This window comes from Oncorhynchus mykiss, chromosome 27 (assembly GCF_057628025.1).
Source record: "Oncorhynchus mykiss isolate SJ-2025 chromosome 27, ASM5762802v1, whole genome shotgun sequence".
Taxonomy (NCBI): domain Eukaryota; kingdom Metazoa; phylum Chordata; class Actinopteri; order Salmoniformes; family Salmonidae; genus Oncorhynchus; species Oncorhynchus mykiss.
This window is the reverse complement of record NC_143048.1, coordinates 25,279,571-25,298,897: the sequence shown is the minus strand read 5'-3', so window position 1 is coordinate 25,298,897 and position 19,327 is coordinate 25,279,571. Positions and strand designations below refer to the sequence as shown.

General features: G+C 41.1%; 1 protein-coding gene across 1 annotated transcript in view; it reads left to right on the top strand.

Moving 5' to 3' along the window:
* pcp4b (Purkinje cell protein 4b) overlaps positions 1 to 10,933 on the top strand; it is a 45,455-nt gene extending 34,522 nt beyond the window's left edge. The window contains exon 3 of the mRNA XM_021588126.3: positions 10,323 to 10,933. Coding sequence (XP_021443801.1) covers positions 10,323 to 10,465 — 143 coding nt within the window. The 3' untranslated portion in view covers positions 10,466 to 10,933. The remainder of the gene's footprint in view (positions 1 to 10,322) is intronic.
* The last annotated feature ends 8,394 nt before the right edge of the window (positions 10,934 to 19,327 follow it).

Genomic DNA, 19,327 nt, shown 5'->3' with positions numbered 1-19,327 from the left:
ACCTTACAGATAATTGTATGTGTGGGGTACAGAGATGAGGTAGTCATGCAATTTACGCAATTTATTATGTGACTTGTTAAGCACATTTTTACTCCCAAACTTATTTAGGCTTGCCATAACAAAGGAGTTGAATGCTTATTGACTTAAGTCATTTCAGCTTTTCATTTTTAATGAATTATTAAACATTTTGAAAAACATAATTGCACTTTGACATTGAGGTATTGTGTGTAGGCCAGTGACAAACAAAACTCAATTTAATACATCATAAATTCAGGCTGTAACACAACAAAATGTGGAAAAAGTCAAGGGGTGTGAATACTTTCTGAAGGTACTGTACACTGTGTATTTCAACAATTCAATATTCCTGTAAAGGCTGTCGTAGGTGGAAGAAGGTGAGGACCAAGTTGCAGCGTGGTACATGTTCATACTTTTAACAATGGAACTGAACACTGATTAACAAAACACAGAGAACAACCGAAACAGTTCTGTCTGGTGCAGACACAAAAACAGAAAGCCAACACCAGCAACCAAAATGGGGAAAACAGGCTACCTAAGTATGATTCTCAATCAGAGACAACGAACGACACCTGCCTCTGATTGAGAACCATACTAGGCCAAACACATAGAAATATAACATAGAAAAGAGAACATAGACTACCCACCCCAACTCACGCCCTGACCAACCTAACACAAAGACATAAAAAAGGAACTAAGGTCAGAACGTGACAATTCCTCATCCTAGTCTATCTTTAACAAAACACAGGATATCTGCAACACTATTCAACTTTAAAGTCCTGACTCTAGAAAATAAATTACCCTTAGAATTCTTGTGAACCCAAAGCTCTGATGACTGTCTGTTTGAACCAGAGAGATATACAGTTGAAGTCAGAAGTTTACATACACCTTAGCCAAATACATTTAAACTCAGTTTTTCACAATTCCTGATATTTAATCCTAGTAAAAATTCCTAGTCTTAGGCCACTTTATTTTAAGAATGTGAAATAAAAGTAGTGATTTATTTCAGCTTTTATTTCTTTCATCACATTTCCAGTGGGTCAGAAGTTTACATTCACTCAATTAGTATTTGGTAGCATTGCCTTTAAACTGTTTAACTTGGGGCAAGCATTTCGGGTAGCCTTCCACTAGCTTCCCACAGTAAATTGGGTGAATTTTGGCCCATTCCTCCTGACAGAGCTGGTGTAACTGAGTCAGGTTTGTAGGCCTCCTTGCTCGCACACACTTTCAGATCTGTCCACAAATTTTCTATGGTATTGAGGTCAGGGCTCTGTTATGGCCACTCCAATACGTTGACTTTGTTGTCCTTAAGCCATTTTGCCTCAACTTTGGGAGTATGCTTGGGGTCATTGTCCATTTGGAAGACCCATTTGCGATCAAGCTTTAACTTTAACTGATGTCTTGAGATGTTGCTTCAATATATGCACATCATTTCCCTCCCTCATGATGCCATCTATTTTGTGAAGTGCACCAGTCCCTCCAGCAGCAAAGCACCTCCACAACATGATGCTGCCACCCCCGTGCTTCACGGTTGGGATGGTGTTCTTCGACTTGCAAGCTTCCCCCTCTTACCTCCAAACATAACGACGGTCATTATGGCCAAACAGTTCTATTTTTGTTTCATCAGACCAGAGGACATTTCTCCAAAAAGTATGATATTTGTCCCCATGTGCAGTTGCAAACCGCAGTCTGGCTTTTTTATGGCGGTTTTGAAACCTGGCCTTTCAGGTTCTGTTGCTATAGGACTCGTTTTACTGTGGATACAGATACTTTTGTAACCGTTTCCTCCAGCATCTTCACAAGGTCCTTTGCTGTTGTTCTGGGATTGATTTGCACTTTTTGCACCAAAGTACTTTCATCTCTAGGAGACAGAACGCGTCTCCTTCCTGAGCGGTATGATGGCTGCGTGGTCCCATGGTGTTTATACTTGCGTACTATTGTTTGTACAGATGAACGTGGTACCTTCAGGCATTTGGAAATTGCTCCCAAGGATGAACCAGACTTGTGGAGGTCTTGGCTGATTTATTTTCATTTTCCCATGATGTCAAGCAAAGAGGCACTGAGTTTGAGGGTAGGCCTTGAAATACATCCACAGGTACACCTCCCATTGACTCAAATGATTAGCCTATTAGGCAATTAGCCTATCAGAAGCTTCTATAATAATATTCTGGAATTTTCCAAGCTGTTTAAAGGCACAGTCAACTTAGTGTATGTGAACTTCTGATAGGGAGCACCCCCCTATCCCCCCTAGGGAGCACCCCCCTATCCACATCGAAGGGACAGCAGTGGAGAAGGTAGTAAGTTTTAAGTTCCTCGGCGTACACATCACAGGCAAACTGAAATGGTCCACCCACACAGGCAGTGTGGTGAAGAAGGCGCAATAGCGCCTCTTCAATCTCAGGAGGCTGAAGAAATTCGGCTTGTCACCTAAAACCCTAACAAACTTTTACAGATGCACAATCGAGAGCATCCTGTCGTCTGTATCACAGACTGGTACGGCAACTGCACCGCCCTCAACCGCAAGGCTCTCTAGAGGGTGGTGCAGTCTGCACAACGCATCACCGGGGGCAAACTACCTGCCCTTCATGACACCATGACACCTACATCACAGGAAGGCCAAAAAGATCATCAAGGACAACAACCACCCGAGCCACTGCCTGTTCACCCCGCTACCATCCAGAAGGCGAGGTCAGTACAGGTACATAAAAGCTGGGAACGAGAGACTGAAAAACATATTCTATCTCAAAGCCTTCAGACTGCTAAACAGTAATCACTAACTCAGAGACGCTGCTGCCTACATTGAGACCCAATCACTGGCCACTTTAATGAATGGATCACTAGTCACTTTAAACAATGCCGCTTTAAATAATTCCACTTAAATAGGTATCTGTAACGCTCGTCTTCTTCTGACGAGGAGTAAGAGATATCGGACCAATTTGCAGAGTGGTAAGTTTCCATTTTAATATGTAAAACTGAACACTACAAAATACAAAATAACACAGTGAAAGAACGAAACCAACGAAACAGTCCCGTGTGGCACAAACACGGAAAATAATCACCCACAACTCAAAAGTGAAACCAGCCTACCTAAGTATGGTTCTCAATCAGGGACAACGATATACAGCTGCCTCTGATTGAGAACCATACCAGGCCAAACACAGAAATCCCAAATCATAGAAAAAGGAACATAGACAACCCACCCAACTCACGCCCTGACCATACTGAACTTCCTGTGACATCGGGTGGTGTAGGTGTCATGAAGGGCAGGTAGTTTGCCCCTGGTGATGTGTTGTGCAGACAGCACCACCCTCTAGAGAGCCTTGCGGTTGAGGGCGGTGCAGTTGCCGTACCAGTATTCTGTATTTTATACCATTTATTGCACCTTGCCTATGCCGCTCGGCCATCACTCATCCATATATTTATATGTACGTATTCTCATTCACCCCTTTAGATTTGTGTGTATTAGGTAGTTGTTGGGAAATTGTTAGATTACTTGTTAGATATTACTGCACTGTCGGAACTAGAAGCACAAGCATTTCGCTACACTCGCAATAACATCTGCTAACCATGTGTATGTGACCAATAAAATTATATTTGATTTGAGTTGGTACAGTATACAGGCAACCAATGTTATTGTGCTTCACGATTCACGCCTGCTCACTTTGTTCACTTAATTAAAACACACACACATACGCAGGCACATATGCACATGCACACAACAACACAAAAGACCGAAATGCCTTTGTTGTCTGACCTTGACAATTAATTGAATGCTTGGAAGGCAGGGGGAAATGCTTCCACAGCATCCTGAGCCCCACTCAATACATACACAGAGCTCTTAGGCTGCAGAAGAGGGAGTCCAACAATTGACTCTCTCCCCAACTCTACATACCTAGCCAATAGAGGAAAGCCTTTCAAAACCAACAACAACAACAGACAGAGATATCTATTCATATTCATTGGCACACCCTATTCATTCTGTACTCTGTATTTCTGAAAAACATCGTAGTCAAAGCCAAGGCTCTTTGCATGATAACCGTCTCTACAGAGAGATGGAATGGAATTACTATCAGCAGGATCCCATTAAATTAGATTTTGTCGATACAGAGGGAAATAGAACATGTATCTGGAGAAAGTAGATTAATCATAGATCATTTTTTACAAAGAAGGTAACCAAAAAAAGATTCCCCCTCTCTTACAAAAACTAATATGGATCCAGTCCAAACGTTCATGATTTGAGTATATGTCCGTTCTTACTACAAGTGCCACTGAAACTGTCCCTTAACATGCCATGATGAGTGTGTGTGCATGACAACACAGAGCCAACTGAAAGACACACTTTAGGGCCCCCCAAACAGGAACATCAGCCAGGGGTTTGGAGATGTGAAGTCACCACATCTACACTAATGATAGCAACATGCCCTGAGAGAGAGACATATTGCAGAAGCCTATTCTGAGATTCTGACAATGATCACTCAATCACATAAATTGCTTGTTCACATAACCACAGTATTCATATGACAATATTCAAATATCTACCTAAAACATTTAAGGTTAATCTGTAATATGAGTTTGGACAGAGTGGTTGATTGAATCCCAGCTGTCATACATTGAGGCCATATGTTCCCTCGCTGTATGAAGTCCTACTCACCACAGAGACTGTCCCTCTCATAGAAACAGCTGGGGGTGCTGATGGAGAGATGGCATGGTTATATCATGTGTAAAAGAGCTCCTTATAGTTTCAGTACTGCATTTATCCTCTACACCACCGGATGTGAGGAAACAACTCCATTCAACCTTTTATATGGATTAATACATTACATTACATACTATCCTGTAGTTCACAGAGTTTATAGTTCACAGTTTTTATCACAGTTCATAATAATGTGTGAGGTATCGCCAAATGGAGAACTATGCAGATGAATATTTTTATTTAAATGAGGCACAGCATAATCTCCAACTCCCTCATCTTTGAGATCAAAGTCATCATGTACTATACTTAGCTATGGACTAGCTCTCAATGTGAGGCCTGATGACCCATTTTCTTATGCTCTCATAATTAGCACTACTACACTCAATTATACCCAGAATATATTCACCTTGTTCTGTTAAATATCACCAATATTTAAGGAAAGTCCAAATTGATATCTAAATGAACCCATTATTACACACAGCAGGATCCAAAACATAACAATAAAATAATGGATGTAAAAAAATGATCTGCTCCCAGAACATAATACTATATTTGTAGTACAAGTACATATTGAAGTTCATTTTACTTGTTACCATGACATGTTTATTTTGTATACCTCATCCCTTAAGTAAAACAAAAAGTAGCCACTGTTAAAAAAAACACCCACAAAAGGCAAGCAGTCAATGAGGCACCAACCTATTGATTCTACCTCATGCTTTGGTAAAAAAAAAGGTGGCTGGGGAGATGCAGAGGTGGAGCTAGGGTCAGTGGTATTTACCTGACCTTCACACACACACACACACACACACACACACACACACACACACACACACACACACACACACACACACACACACACACACACACGCACACACACACACACACACACACTAAAGAGGAGTGAGAGATGGCCAACTGGTTCGCTTTGATGAGGCTTCTCCTTTCCAAGTTAGGGTCCTATGAGTATGAGAGTAGAAAGACCACACACACACCTGTCAAATTGTTATTCTATTGTATTAGTTGCGAGGCTTTTGTGAAGGTAACATGAGTAGGTAATAATGACATGTGCATTTTATTGCCTGTACATTGATCACATATCGTCCAGATAATGGGACCAGAGGTCATTGCCCTGAAGTCTACAATCGTGTTTTTGTCCTTTCTTTTTTATGGACCTTTTCAGATCCTATGACTTTGGAAAATACTATTTGTTTTATAGCAAAAATCCATCCAGCTCCGTTTTGTCACAGGGTGAATCAATTCACTGTGGCATGATGTCATATAGTCTTTGATAAGTTGTAACCACCATCCAGCTCCGTTTTGTCACAGGGTGAATCAATTCACTGTGGCATGATGTCATATAGTCTTTGATAAGTTGTAACCACCATCCAGCTGCCATAAACATACACTGTAAAAAAAAATAAAAAATCCTGCAGCAAAAGTATTCTAAAGACTATTCAGAGTGTCACCCTGACACCAGGCATTACATTCACATAGGAGCAAGGACATGGCTGCTGAAAGTGCTGCCAAGACTAATAACAGATAATCTGTCCTGTATGGAGAAAAGACGACTAAAGCTACCCCAGGGAACATGATTCATCATTGTCATTCGGGACCACCCCCAAAAAAATTTCAGCTTGATGAAGAATCCCCAAAAAAACTACCATGCAAGAACCTCAACTCTTTATTTATAAACATTTTGAATGTAGACACTTATAGTTTAAACAATTACATTGTAGTAAGATATCAAATTTAGCCCATCAGCTTTGAATCCTGAAAGTGAAAATGAAGGCGTTGTGGTTGGAAACACCTCTCTGTCCTTTGCAGCACAAAGCTTATGAATACATCTCGTTGTCGATACCGGGTAGGGCAGAGTTTATGTAGCTGGCTTGGCTGGCTAGCCACTTCAGTAGCTACTGGTTGGCTAGCTAGCTGAGACCAAAGAGATGAGAGAACTTTTTACTGACTGAAGCATATATCTGACAGTGACACAGTGCAGCCCTGTGGACTGAAGCTGAACTTTACTACAACTAGATATTTAACCCTGTTTAAAATGGGCAATGTTGAGGAGGTAGAAGTGACGAAATGGAATGGAATTATCATAGAGGTTTTATAACCTAATCCATTCTACAGGTAGCATGGTTGGCTCATGTCTGTTATTCCATATAGGCTACGTAATCTAAGTGAAACTCACTTAGACAATACCTTTGACGATACAGTGGTAGCAATACATGGTTATAACATTTACCGAAAAGACAGAAATGCCAACGGGGGCCGTGTTGCGGTCTATATAAAGAACCACATTCCTGTAAAGCTTAGACGATCTAATATTAAATACTGTTCAAGTAATATGGCTACAGGTTCATCTGCCTGACCTAAAGCCCATTCTTGTGGGAAGCTGCTATAGATCACCAAGTGCTAACAGTCAGTATCTGTATAATATGTGTGAAATGCTTGATAATATATGTGATATCAACAGAGAAGTATATTTTCTGGCTGATTTTAAATATTGACTGGCTCTCATCAAGCTGCCCACTCAAGAAAAAGCTTCAAACTGTAACCAGTGACTACAACTTGGTTCAGGATGTCAGTCAACCTCCCAGGGTAGTTACAAACAGCACAGGAATTAAATCAACATGTATTGATCACATTTTTACTATCGCTGCAGATATTTGCTTTAAAGCAAACAACAAACAGTTGTTCAAGGCTTAAACTCCCATGATTCCATTCGGCAAAACCACCCCCACCATAACTGTCGAATTTGCAGTTCTAGCTGCAATTGCTCCCTATCCAAATAACCTATATTTTTGCAGTGAACTTCATACTTTTCATAAGTTTCAATAGGTCTACAGTGTTGTTGGATGGTTGCTTGGACAGTTGCTAAGGCTGTATTTGACTGTTATTCTTTGCTAATGTTAGCACCAAAGATACACAGGCTTCAATCATGAGAGACTAGGATTCCGTAGTGAATTGCCTGTAAATTCTATAATAAATGTTGTATTCTTATATACTAACATCCTAGTAACTGGTTAAAGTGGTGGAATTGGCCTTATGTATCATGAATAAAGGTAAGACCCAAGTGCAGACTGTGTGAAGTAACAATGTTTATTGTAACCACAGGGGCAGGCAAACGACAGGTCAAGGCAGGCAGGGGTCGATAATCCAGAGCTGAGGCCAAGGTACAAGACGGCAGGCAGGCCCAGGGTCAGAGACAGGCAGTGGTCAGGCAGGCGGGTACAGGGTCAGGAAAGGCAAAGGTCAAAAACCATCAGGATGAGAAGAAGAGAGACTAGGGAAAAACAGGAGCTGAGACAAAACATTGGTAGGCTTGAACAAACAAGACAAACTGGCAACAGACAGACAGAAAACACAGGTATGAATACACAGGGGACAATGGGGGAAGATGGGTGACACCTGGAGGGGGTGGAGACAAGCACAAGGACAGGTGAAACAGATCAGGGCGTGACATTATGTCTCCTCAAATATGATGTAATCTTAGTCTGTCATGTTTGGAGTTGTGTGGCTCTGTTATGGACACTGACATTTTTCTTTACAGTTGAGTTGCCCTGGTCGTGTCAATATACATTAACTTTAAAACGAACTAATGACATGTTGCACCTCTACCTTGCTACCTTTCAGATGAGACAAATAGGCGTACAGATGAAAACAGCAGGCCAGTGGAGCACTTAGAACAGCAGCAGCCAGGGGCAACTGGTAGGGAAGAGGATTATTTAGGTGACCCACACCCTCTTCCATGGCTGCTATCTATAAATGCATTTGGAGACGTTTTTGAGATGATTACATCAAGATAGCTAGCTAATAGGAAGTTAGCTATCGGATTACATTTAATTCACAAAGCCAAACAGTGTGTAAAGTTAGCTAGCTAGCAGCTCAGTTGAGTGAGCCTACAAAGTGGCCTACTCTAGCCAGCGAGCTAGATAATAATACTATTTGGACTCATCAGACCAAAGAACAGATTTCCACCAGTCTAATGTCCACTTTTTTTCCAGAGTAGAGAGACCCACAATAGCTACTGTAATTGAGTACTGTCAGTGTCTGCTGTGCCAGATGGGTAGATGCAAGTTACCTGAATGTAATATATTTATATTGTATTATTATAAAATTTGTAGAAAAATATATGGGAAAATATGAACAAAAAATATGATAACTGAATATATTTATTGATATTAGTCTGAATATTATGAAATAAAAGTTAGACACAAAAAAAACGTATTAGGTCTAGGGCTCTATTCAATCCGAATCGCGGAAATTTTGTATTTACAGCGTGATTTAAATTTAAAGGCAATGTTCCCTAGTGGAGACTGTATTCACAGTAAACACTGCATATATCAGCTCAATCGGGAAATGTACCTTTACATTTCTAGCGTGCAATCTGTAAAACTTCAGCGATACAGAATTAATAGAATAGGGAGAGAGAGGTACTCGAACACAGCCCAGGGAGACCGGTAGGCTAGCTGCACAATCGATACATGAGTTTGCTTATCCTTCTCTATCTTTCTCCCTTTCTCTTTGTGTGGATCACACTGAAGCAGATCAATTCAATAGGAGAATGTTCCATGCAATAATCCAAAGAATTGAATAGCCCTCCTCCATCTCTGCTTTATAGAGAAACTGTATTCTAAAACAGTTTGAAGTGGATAATGATCATTGGGGTTTCCCATTTCTATTATAATTGTTTATATCAACAACAGATCTGGTAAAAGTCTTCTCTGGTTCAAGTACCTTGTATTTATAAATCTTTCCCTCTTTATCCAAACATAATCTAAGCATTTTCACAGAGACTGCAAAGGTATATTCTCAATGCTCATTCTATTTCCTAATGCTCGCTTTGGAACTTAGCATAAAGAGGATACACATAGCATAAACATTTTAACTTTTAATTTGTCAACTGTTCAATACTTTGGTAAAGAAAGTCCCTACTTATTTATTTGAACATGTCCTGTTGCGAGATGATTGGCTCACACCACTGGTTAGGAGTGTGAGATGAGTGTGTCTATAGAGCGAACTGGGGATTAGCTGCAGAAGATCAATGTGTTCCTTCTCCTCAGGCATGGAAACCACTGCCTGTTCACCCCCTGGAATTGCATGTCCATCCCTAATGAAGGCCTGAGACCTACCAGGGAAATTATAATCTTCATGTTGTGTTCTATTAATAAAATTGTCGTACCCTTTCTTTTGGTATGCATTATTGTGCTTTAGATCAGGGTTTCCCAAACTCGGTTCTGGGGCCCCCCCCCGGGTGCACGTTTTGCCCTAGCGCTACACAGCTGATTCAAATAATCAAAGCTTGATGATGAGTTGGTTATTTGAATCAGCTGTGTAGTGCTAGGGCAAAAACCAAAAACGTGCACCCAGGGGGGCCCCAGGACCGAGTTTGGGAAACCCTACTTTAGATCAACAGTTTACTTGGTCATATTAAAATACATACAGATTAAAAATATACATATCTTATCATGAGAGAAGTGTGATTGTGTATATCCTGTATAATGTATTGTAATGTATATTCTGAGGGCCTCCCAGTCGGAGGAACCCAGAGTAGTAGTGGAGTACTCTGTGGAGACCAGTGAGTCACAAGCCTCATTTCCTCTTCCTCTAGATGCATCCAAGAAGTCCCAGGAAGTCCCAGCGGAGGACTTTGACATCGACATGGACGCCCCGGAGACTGAGAAGGCGGCCGTTGCCATTCAATCGCAGTTCCGGAAGTTCCAGACTAAGAAGAAGACTGACGACAAGTCATAGTGGCCACAGGGTTTCCCTGTAGCTGTGGAGACCTGGCAGGGGTAGCTTGGTGTGGTGGCGTTTGCATGTATACATATTCATACCGTACGAACTCAAGAGGTGGTGTGAGGGGAGAAAGCAAGGCAGAAGCCTGTCGATCACTGACATGTCTGTGAAACTCCATACGTAACCTATTATTTGATTGCTGTATCAATAAATGGCAAAGTTCTGAAGAATGGTTTTCTGTCCCTCCATTTTGTCCATTCATGGTGTGTAGCTTGTAATGTGTTAGAGAATGTATTTTGTATTTCAGCTTTTTACCTCCATCATCCCTTCTGTATTTATCAGGTTCTCTCTATGTAGAATAGAAGATGATTTCACCACATAATATAAATGCATTTTTCTTATCCTCATGGCACCCTCTGGTTATGATCTACTGTGTAACAATGTACATTGAATTTAAATAAACATTCTGTGTGGACAAGTGCATATGTGGGGACTTGGTCATAACCCTGTGGAACTCTAAATATAGAAGGAGGATGAGGAGCACCACTCTCCTACGTTGTATTCCCTCCCCTCTTCAGCAGTGTCACCATCCCCATGAACAATTCTCCTTAGATTCTGTCCTCCTGCTGACTCGTGGTTGTTAGAGCTCTCCTTACTTACAAATCGCTTCATTCATAACTAGGAGTTTTTAGGATTAAGATTTTATTGGCTATTGAATGTTTTAGAAGTTAGATACAGTGAGTCAGGTCTAGAATTATTGGATCCCTTGATCAAGATGAGCAAAACAAAGTACCGAGCTACAGTATATTGTATGCTCAAACAAATTGGGAAATTATATTATTTTACACTAACAAAATTGCTCAGAGAAAGAGACAAGTAATACAAATCATTCTTAAAAAGATAAGAGTCAAAATGATTGACAACCCTGATTTCAATACCTCACCTTGAGAGGATAACGGCACTGAGCCTTTTTCTAAAATGTTTGATGAGATTGGAGAACACATTGGGAGAGATCTTAGAATATTTCTCCATACAGAATCTTTTCAGGTCCTTGATATCCTTCATCTGCACTTATGGACTGCCCTCTTCAATTCAAACCACAGGTTTTCAATGGGGTTGAAGTCCGGAGACTGGTCAATGCAGAATTTAGATTTTGTGACCAATTAACCATTTCTTTGTGGATTTTGTTGTGTCCCTGGGATTATTTTTTTGCTAGAAGATCCACTTGCAGCGAAGTTTTAGCCTCCTGGCAGAGGCAACCAGCTTTTTGGCAAAAATGTCCTGGTACTGGGTAAAGTTCATGATGCCGTTGTCCTTAACAAAGGCCCCAGGACTAGTGGAAGCAAAATAGCCCCATAACATCAAAGATCCAGCGCCATATTGTAAATTGGTACTGTATGGGGTTATTTTCTGCTTATGCATCCTTATTTCGAGGCCAAACTCACCACCGTTGGGCGTGGCCAAAGAGCTCTATTTTCATGTCATCCAACAGATGTAAAAGCCTGGAATTTGCTCAACTGCATTGACACTTGGATTGGAACCGGTGCTATGGTCAGATGACATGAAAACAGAGCTCTTTGGCCACGCACACCAGTGATGGGTTTGGCTTCTAAATAAGGATTCATAATCAGAAAATCACCCCATACCTACTGTCAAATATGGTAGTGGATCTCTGATGTTATGTGGCTATTTAGATTTTGTTTTTGTTTGACCATTTTCATTTTAAAAAATCATAGTAAGGTACTAACCCTAAGGTACTTGAGATAAAAACAGCTGAATTGGAATTTAAATATATGGTGGTAGTATCTCAAAGTACCTTTTTTTCTGGCTAACAATTAAGTACCTTACTATAATTGTTTTCAATTAAAATGGTCAAAAATAAACTAAACAAAAAGCCATTTCAAAAATAAAAATGTTGCAAGGACTATATGGGAAAGGTCTGAGTGGGGGGCCAAATTGGACGAGCCTAATGGGAAGGATATGTAAAAAAAAAAAAAAAAAATGTTTACAAAAAAGATAATAATAACCTAGCTGTTATTGGCAGAGAGGAGGGCAAACTCTCTTTGTTATAGGTGGATAAACTTATACCGCCTGGAGATATCGCCAGGTGGTCCAAAACCCCACCCATGCAAAACAAGCAGAAATTTGAGGCAGTCTTTTCAAACAGCTATTACACTAATTTTACCTTATTATTCCAACCTCATAGTGTGGAAATATATATAAAACACATGAAAATCACGTTTTTGACGGCATTGCCCCTTTAAGATCATTTGTACCAGATATTTTTCTCTGGGATAATGAAATGCCCTGAGGTGGCCAGTGAGGTGTCTGAGCCTCTTAGACTACAGCATAATTATAGGGATTAGCAGGCCTCTGGGAACAGCTCAATTGCACTTTATCAAGGCCAGTAGGGACTTTTGAACTGCACCTCATTGAGCCTTCCTAGTGACTGACTCGATAGCCAAGTAAACCGGAGGATTGAACTGCTATTTGGCCCATTTCCTTGATATGTAAAGACATCTAGGGCCATATTGGCAGCAAAGAGGGAAGGCCCTAGATTTTAGTCACACACAATGCAAGTGTACAGTATGACATTTCCCTCATCAAGATGCTTTCCAGATATTGAAGCAGTGGAAATGTCAGTTTGTCAGTGATTTACTGTAAGAGTAAAGTCACTGTCAATGCAGTTTTTCAATAAAAAGTAACAGGAACAATGGCCTTCAGAGCTCTTGTGAAGGTCATTCCTCGCATGAGAAAATACATCATTCACTCGAGCTCCCCCTACAGCACAGTGCCACTTGCTGAGTTTAATACTTCTCCTGAGACGTGGGTAAAAAAGTGTCCTCTAGGTGTGTGTGTGTGCGTGCGCATGCGTCTGTGTGTGTTCCAATTTAGCCCAGACAGTAATATTTCCCCCCTCTGACTTTAGCCCTGTTTATACCTGGTGCTAACATGCGTCCTTTGTCCACATTCTGATTTACCCACTTTGCGTTTACACATGGTATTAAAATGTGTGTCTTGTCCATCCACACAGATTTAATGTTCTGCCCACTGTATGCAAATATGTGTTCATTTATTTTAAGAGACATATTGATGCCATAAGTGGGATAATTATGATATAAATGGCTTTGCTGTCCAGATCTGTTTAGACTTGTAAGATAATTCATAGTAATTTAGAGGTACTTATATTTGTCCTGTTACACACTTCTACAAGTGTGTAATGAAAATTAGTTTCTTGCATATCCCAACTCCCTGAGACATCTGCAGGGAGTTGGGTCACAGCCAAGGTCACCATTGTCCAGCGCCCCTAGAGCAATTGGGTTTTGCCTTGCTCAAGGGCACAGCGACAGATTCTTCGCCTTGTCGGCTCAGGGAATCGAACCAGTGACCTTTTGGTTACTGGTCCAACCCCCTAACCTAGAGGCTACCTGCCGCTTGACTACCTCCAGAGGTGGTCAGGAACATCTGTTCACAATCAGATCACTATGTCTTTTAATCCTCTAACCCTGTCCAGAAATGTGTGCACAATCAAAATATGGACAAGGCTTTTGAGACAAGTATCTGGAACAGCAATCCTCTCCTCCCTGGTGGGATGATGGTGTAGGGAGAGAGTGGAGACTGACAGGTCTGGGATGAGGACTGGGCCTCAGACTCCTCCCTGGAGAGACCCAAGCTGGCACCCTCCTCTCACCTATAAATTGGAGATAGATTGAAGAACCATGGGGCTGGTAGGCTGACACAGGCTTCACAATCCAGACATTATAGTTGGATTGGCCCTAAAATCAGCAGCATCTCTCAGATGAAGAAGCTTAATCTCGTTCCACAATTTTGAGGGAAAAACAACGCCTGTTTTGAGAAGCATAGAGTATAATGGACTTGAGGTGTTACACACAGACATGTACGGTATGATGTGTTAGCGGGATACTTTCACACATGATACACCCAATATTTTAACAGAGAGAGAGCCCATCTGAATACAGTGATGATATGTCTACTCTTTTTGAAAGAAAACCTTCAAGAGCATGTTCTTGTCTTGTCATACGTTCTTGTCATAGATTATATGCCTATGGTTGTCATGGCGGTGAAATACAATATATCCTCCATAGAGGATAATATCCATAGAGGATAATATCACTCATGTATGAGTGTACTGTATCAAACATATTTCCTCTTGTACTGTACTTCCATTTTAAAGCAACAGTACAATATATGTCCACTACCATTCATTCTATTCTAGACTGGACATATACACAAATTCATTTCACAGTAGAAGTTTACTCATAATAATATTCATCCATATTGTCATGGGAACTGACAGTTCAGTGATTGTGCCTCGCATCACTGCACCGACCCACTTCTTCTATATATATTTCAAGAAAATAAAAGCAAATAATGTGGAGATGACTTCCTGAGTTCCTGTCAAGCGTATTCTTCTATACTGAGAGCTTATGTTACAATGTCCAGACAGCAGTGATCCACGCACTTCCAGCATCTCTTGATTTGCCTGTTAGTGCTTAGGCGTTTCCTCTGTTGAGAAACTGTACAGGTTTAGACAGCACAGAAAAAGGAGCCAGATTGTAGCTATAGCCTACTGTAGATTTCATTTATTATATGTTATATTTCCAGCTACTACAGTATAATAATAGTTTCAGTTATATGTATTGAATTCACTAGAAAATTACATTTGTGAAAATATGTTTTTGATTGTGTTGCGTGGTTCATCGCTCAAGATATAGCTCCATGTTATACTAAGGGGAAAATTCCATATATGGACTCTGTTTGAACTTCAGCGCTACTAATCGAATTAAGTTTACCTTCACTGATCCTCATAGACAGGACCACATCCAGTCCTCTCAGATTTGTGTACACCGAAAGGGGTAGAGGTCACTGGACGATGTTAGGGTTAGGGTTGGGGCTAGAGTTACGGATGAACCAGGATGTGGACATGGAGCTAGGGTTAGGGTTAGGGTTGGGGCTAGGGTTACGGATGAACCAGGATGTGGACATGGAGCTAGGGTTACGGATGAACCAGGATGTGGACATGGAGCTAGGGTTAGGGTTAGGGTTAGGGTTAGGGTTGGGGCTAGGGTTACGGATGAACCAGGATGTGGACATGGAGCTAGGGTTAATGTTAGGGTTGGGCCTAGGGTTACGGATGAACCAGGATGTGGACATGGAGCTAGGGTTAGGGTTAGGGTTGGGGCTAGGGTTACGGATGAACCAGGATGTGGACATGGAGCTAGGGTTAGGGTTAGGGTTGGGGCTAGGGTTACGGATGAACCAGGATGTGGACATGGAGCTAGGGTTAGGGTTAGGGTTGGGGCTAGGGTTACGGATGAACCAGGATGTGGACATGGAGCTAGGGTTAGGGTTAGGGTTGGGGCTAGGGTTACGGATGAACCAGGATGTGGACATGGAGCTAGGGTTAGGGTTAGGGGCCGTCATGGAATCAGCCAGGATTCAGTTTTCAATCTGGCCTGTCAGAGAGCTCCATTAAGTTGGAACTAAAGATGGACTATCACAACGTCAATGCTCCCCTTGCTCTTCTAAAACCACTGTCATTGCACATGAAAATATTTAATTGGGGCGTTAGGGGTAATGGAGGGCATACAGTATAACCGCCCCTTATCTCCAATTAAACCTTGAGCCAGGTGTTCAGTGGTGATTTGAATAGACTCATCTTGTCTCTGGGACCAATGAAGGAAACCTGGTCATCCATGATGTAAGATGCAGGTCGTTAGGTCTTTTATGTGCCCATTGGGGTGGGTGAAACTGATTGGGGTGACCTGTGACCTGTGGCCAGGGAATTCCTCTGTGATGAAGGTACACATTTCACTGAACAAACAGTGCCTTTGTCTTCTACCAGGTATGAAGTACAAACACATTGAGTTACCTTCACACCACAGGTATAACTATCTATGCGGAGAATGATGCTGTATATTATCAACTTTGCAATTAGAGCAGGATGAAAGTTCTCCAAACAGGCTGTTTAAACAGAACACTATTGGAATAATAGAATACTAATGCCACTGTGGGCAAATTACTTAACCAGTGAACTTGTAAATTAATTTGATTAAACCTCATGAAAATGGACCTATTCATTAAAAATGTATAAATTAACTTCAAGGTCAAACATTCATAAACTACTGTATGTCTCAGTGTTTCTGAAATGCCAGTGATCCCCATTATAACACCACCTCATTCAACCCTCTGTGTTTCCATACAGGGTTACTGTAACTCTCTTTTCTTCTCTGTCTTTCACCACCTTGAACAATAACCTAGAAATGATTGGAGCAGCCAGGTTGTTCCAGTAGCCTCAGTAATTCTGGGCCACCCCCTGAACTACTGAGTATTTCTAACCAATAATGGGTCACAACTATTCACAGGTGCCACCATCCCGTTATCGACATAGTTCTCAGGTGTGTTCATCCTGACTTTTTTTGATTGATTTTACAGTTTTGCTTCTCCTTTCCTTTTGGAATTGCTGCATGCATTGATGTGTATTTCCAATTAGGAATAAGAACTGTATCTTAAAGATTAGAAGTTATAGAAGATATAGACACTATACTGATTTCTACACCATGGATTTCCCTGTTGTGTGAAAAAATAATGTATTGCGGTCATTACAATGGGGAAAAATCACCTACGCATATTTCAGGTATGTATGTATCTCTCCAAATTGCCTCAATATTCTCCGTAGGGGGTTAGCAAATAGAGAAAAAGGACAACTCTCGCAGCAGGCCTGACTGTCTCAAGGTTGAACATCTACTATATATAACAACATCTTTGTTGTTCATCCTTATGGTAACAACTGGATTTAGTCATAATGTGAACATGATGTGTGTTGATACTGTAACATAATGCTCATATTAAACATTCAACAGCAATCTGATCATCTCTAATGATTCTAACGTCTATGGCCTCGCTCAAGTAAAGGGGCCATTTTACCACATAAAACACACAAAATTGTAATGAATGCCCTCCTTTTCATTGTCAAAATGCTACATATATACTGAACAAAAATATTAACGCAACATGTAATGTGTTTGTGTTTCATGAGCTGGAATAAAAGATCCCAGAAATGTTCCAATGTCCAAAAAGCTTATTTATTTTTGTGCACAAATTTGTTTACATCCCTGTTATTAAGCATTTCTCCTTTGCTAAGATAATCCATCCACTTGACAGGTGTGGCATATCAAGAAGCTGATTAAACAGCATGGTCATTACACAGGTGCACCTTGTGCTGAGGACAATAAAAGGCCACTAAAATGTGCAGTTTTGTCACACAACACAATGCTACAGATGTCTCAAGTTTTGAAGGAATGTGCAATATGCATGCTGACTTCAGGAATTTCTAACAAAGCTTGTTGCTAGAGAATTTAATGTTAATTTCTTTACCACAAGTCACCTCCAACGTCGTTTGAGAGAATTTGGCAGTGTGTCCAACCGGCCTCACAACCACAGTCCACGCGTAACCACGCCAGCCCAGGACCTCCACATTCGGCTTCTTCAGGTGCGGGATCGTCTAAGACCAGCCACCCTGACTGCTGATGACACAGAGGAGTATTTCTGTCTGTAATAAAGCCCTTTTGTGGAGAAAAAATCATTCTGATTGGCTGGACCTGGCTCCCCAGTGGGTGGGCCTGTTTCCCATGGTTCACCCATGGCTGTGCCCCTGCCCAGTTATGTGAAATCCATAGATTAGGGCCTAATGTATTTATTTACATTTACTGATTTCTTTAAATGGTTGAAATTGTTGCATGTTGCATTTATATTTTTGTTCAGTATATTTCAGAGTTAAGGAAAATTGGGTGAAATCCCCAAGAGCATAGAAAGTGTTTGGAAGTACTGCCGTAGAGGTCAGAGAGTGTTAAGCTTCCTTAATGTTCGTGTAGAATCATCATCCCTGGGGTGATCAGCAGCAGGCAGGCAACCTAAAATTGTTTGACCAACTCCAGGCAGACTGGCCTACTTACATGTTTTACCCCAGACACTCATTGACTTTGGTTGACAAGGACTGTATAATAGTCACTAGGATGTCCTATATACAGAGAAGTACTGACGTGACCCACAACATGCCTTTAATCTACATGCACCCACTTTCAGCTATCTGTGAATAGGAACCACAAATAACATGGATAAATCTTGTAGAATAGAGCCACTACTCGCAGTACAAAATAACATCTTACATGTGATTATGAGGTACTAACAGAGATACTTATGTGGTACTATAAGAGACTTATGCTGTACTATAAGATACTATAATGATACTATAAGATACTGATGATGAGGTGCTATACTATAATTATAATGAGGTGAACATGAGGTACTATAAGGTATGAGGTAGGTTGTGAAGGGTCCTATTGACATCCCCTACCACCACTACACATGACCACATATATGTTTAATTTGCAGTCCCTCATGGACTGTGTAGCCTCCATACTGTATGGATAGTAATTAAAAGGAACTAATTAAGAGGAATCGAGAAAGCCGCCTGTCCGTCAGGACCTGTCTATCCTAGACCAATCAATATCTCAAAATCTAGGAGCTGCATATTCCTCTAGCCGATCAGATGGGAGAATTCTGTCTGGCTGATGTAAGAGAGCAGTTAATAAACTTTTCACATGCCCTGGAGGGTGGTGTGTAAATCTCAGACCACCACCATGGTTCATTTGGTTTCTAGGCCTACTTCAGAGGAAGTTGGGATGGGGGCAAGAAGGGATGAGAAGATGAATACAGTTATGTGGCATAAGGTGATAAATCCACCCCCTCGCCAGGAGGACGCCAACCCAACCAAGTCTCCCACCTAGTCCAGTCTGATGATAGAGGAATAGAGGAAGCTCATGAGAGACCATTTCTTGTCAGAAGCATCCAGCA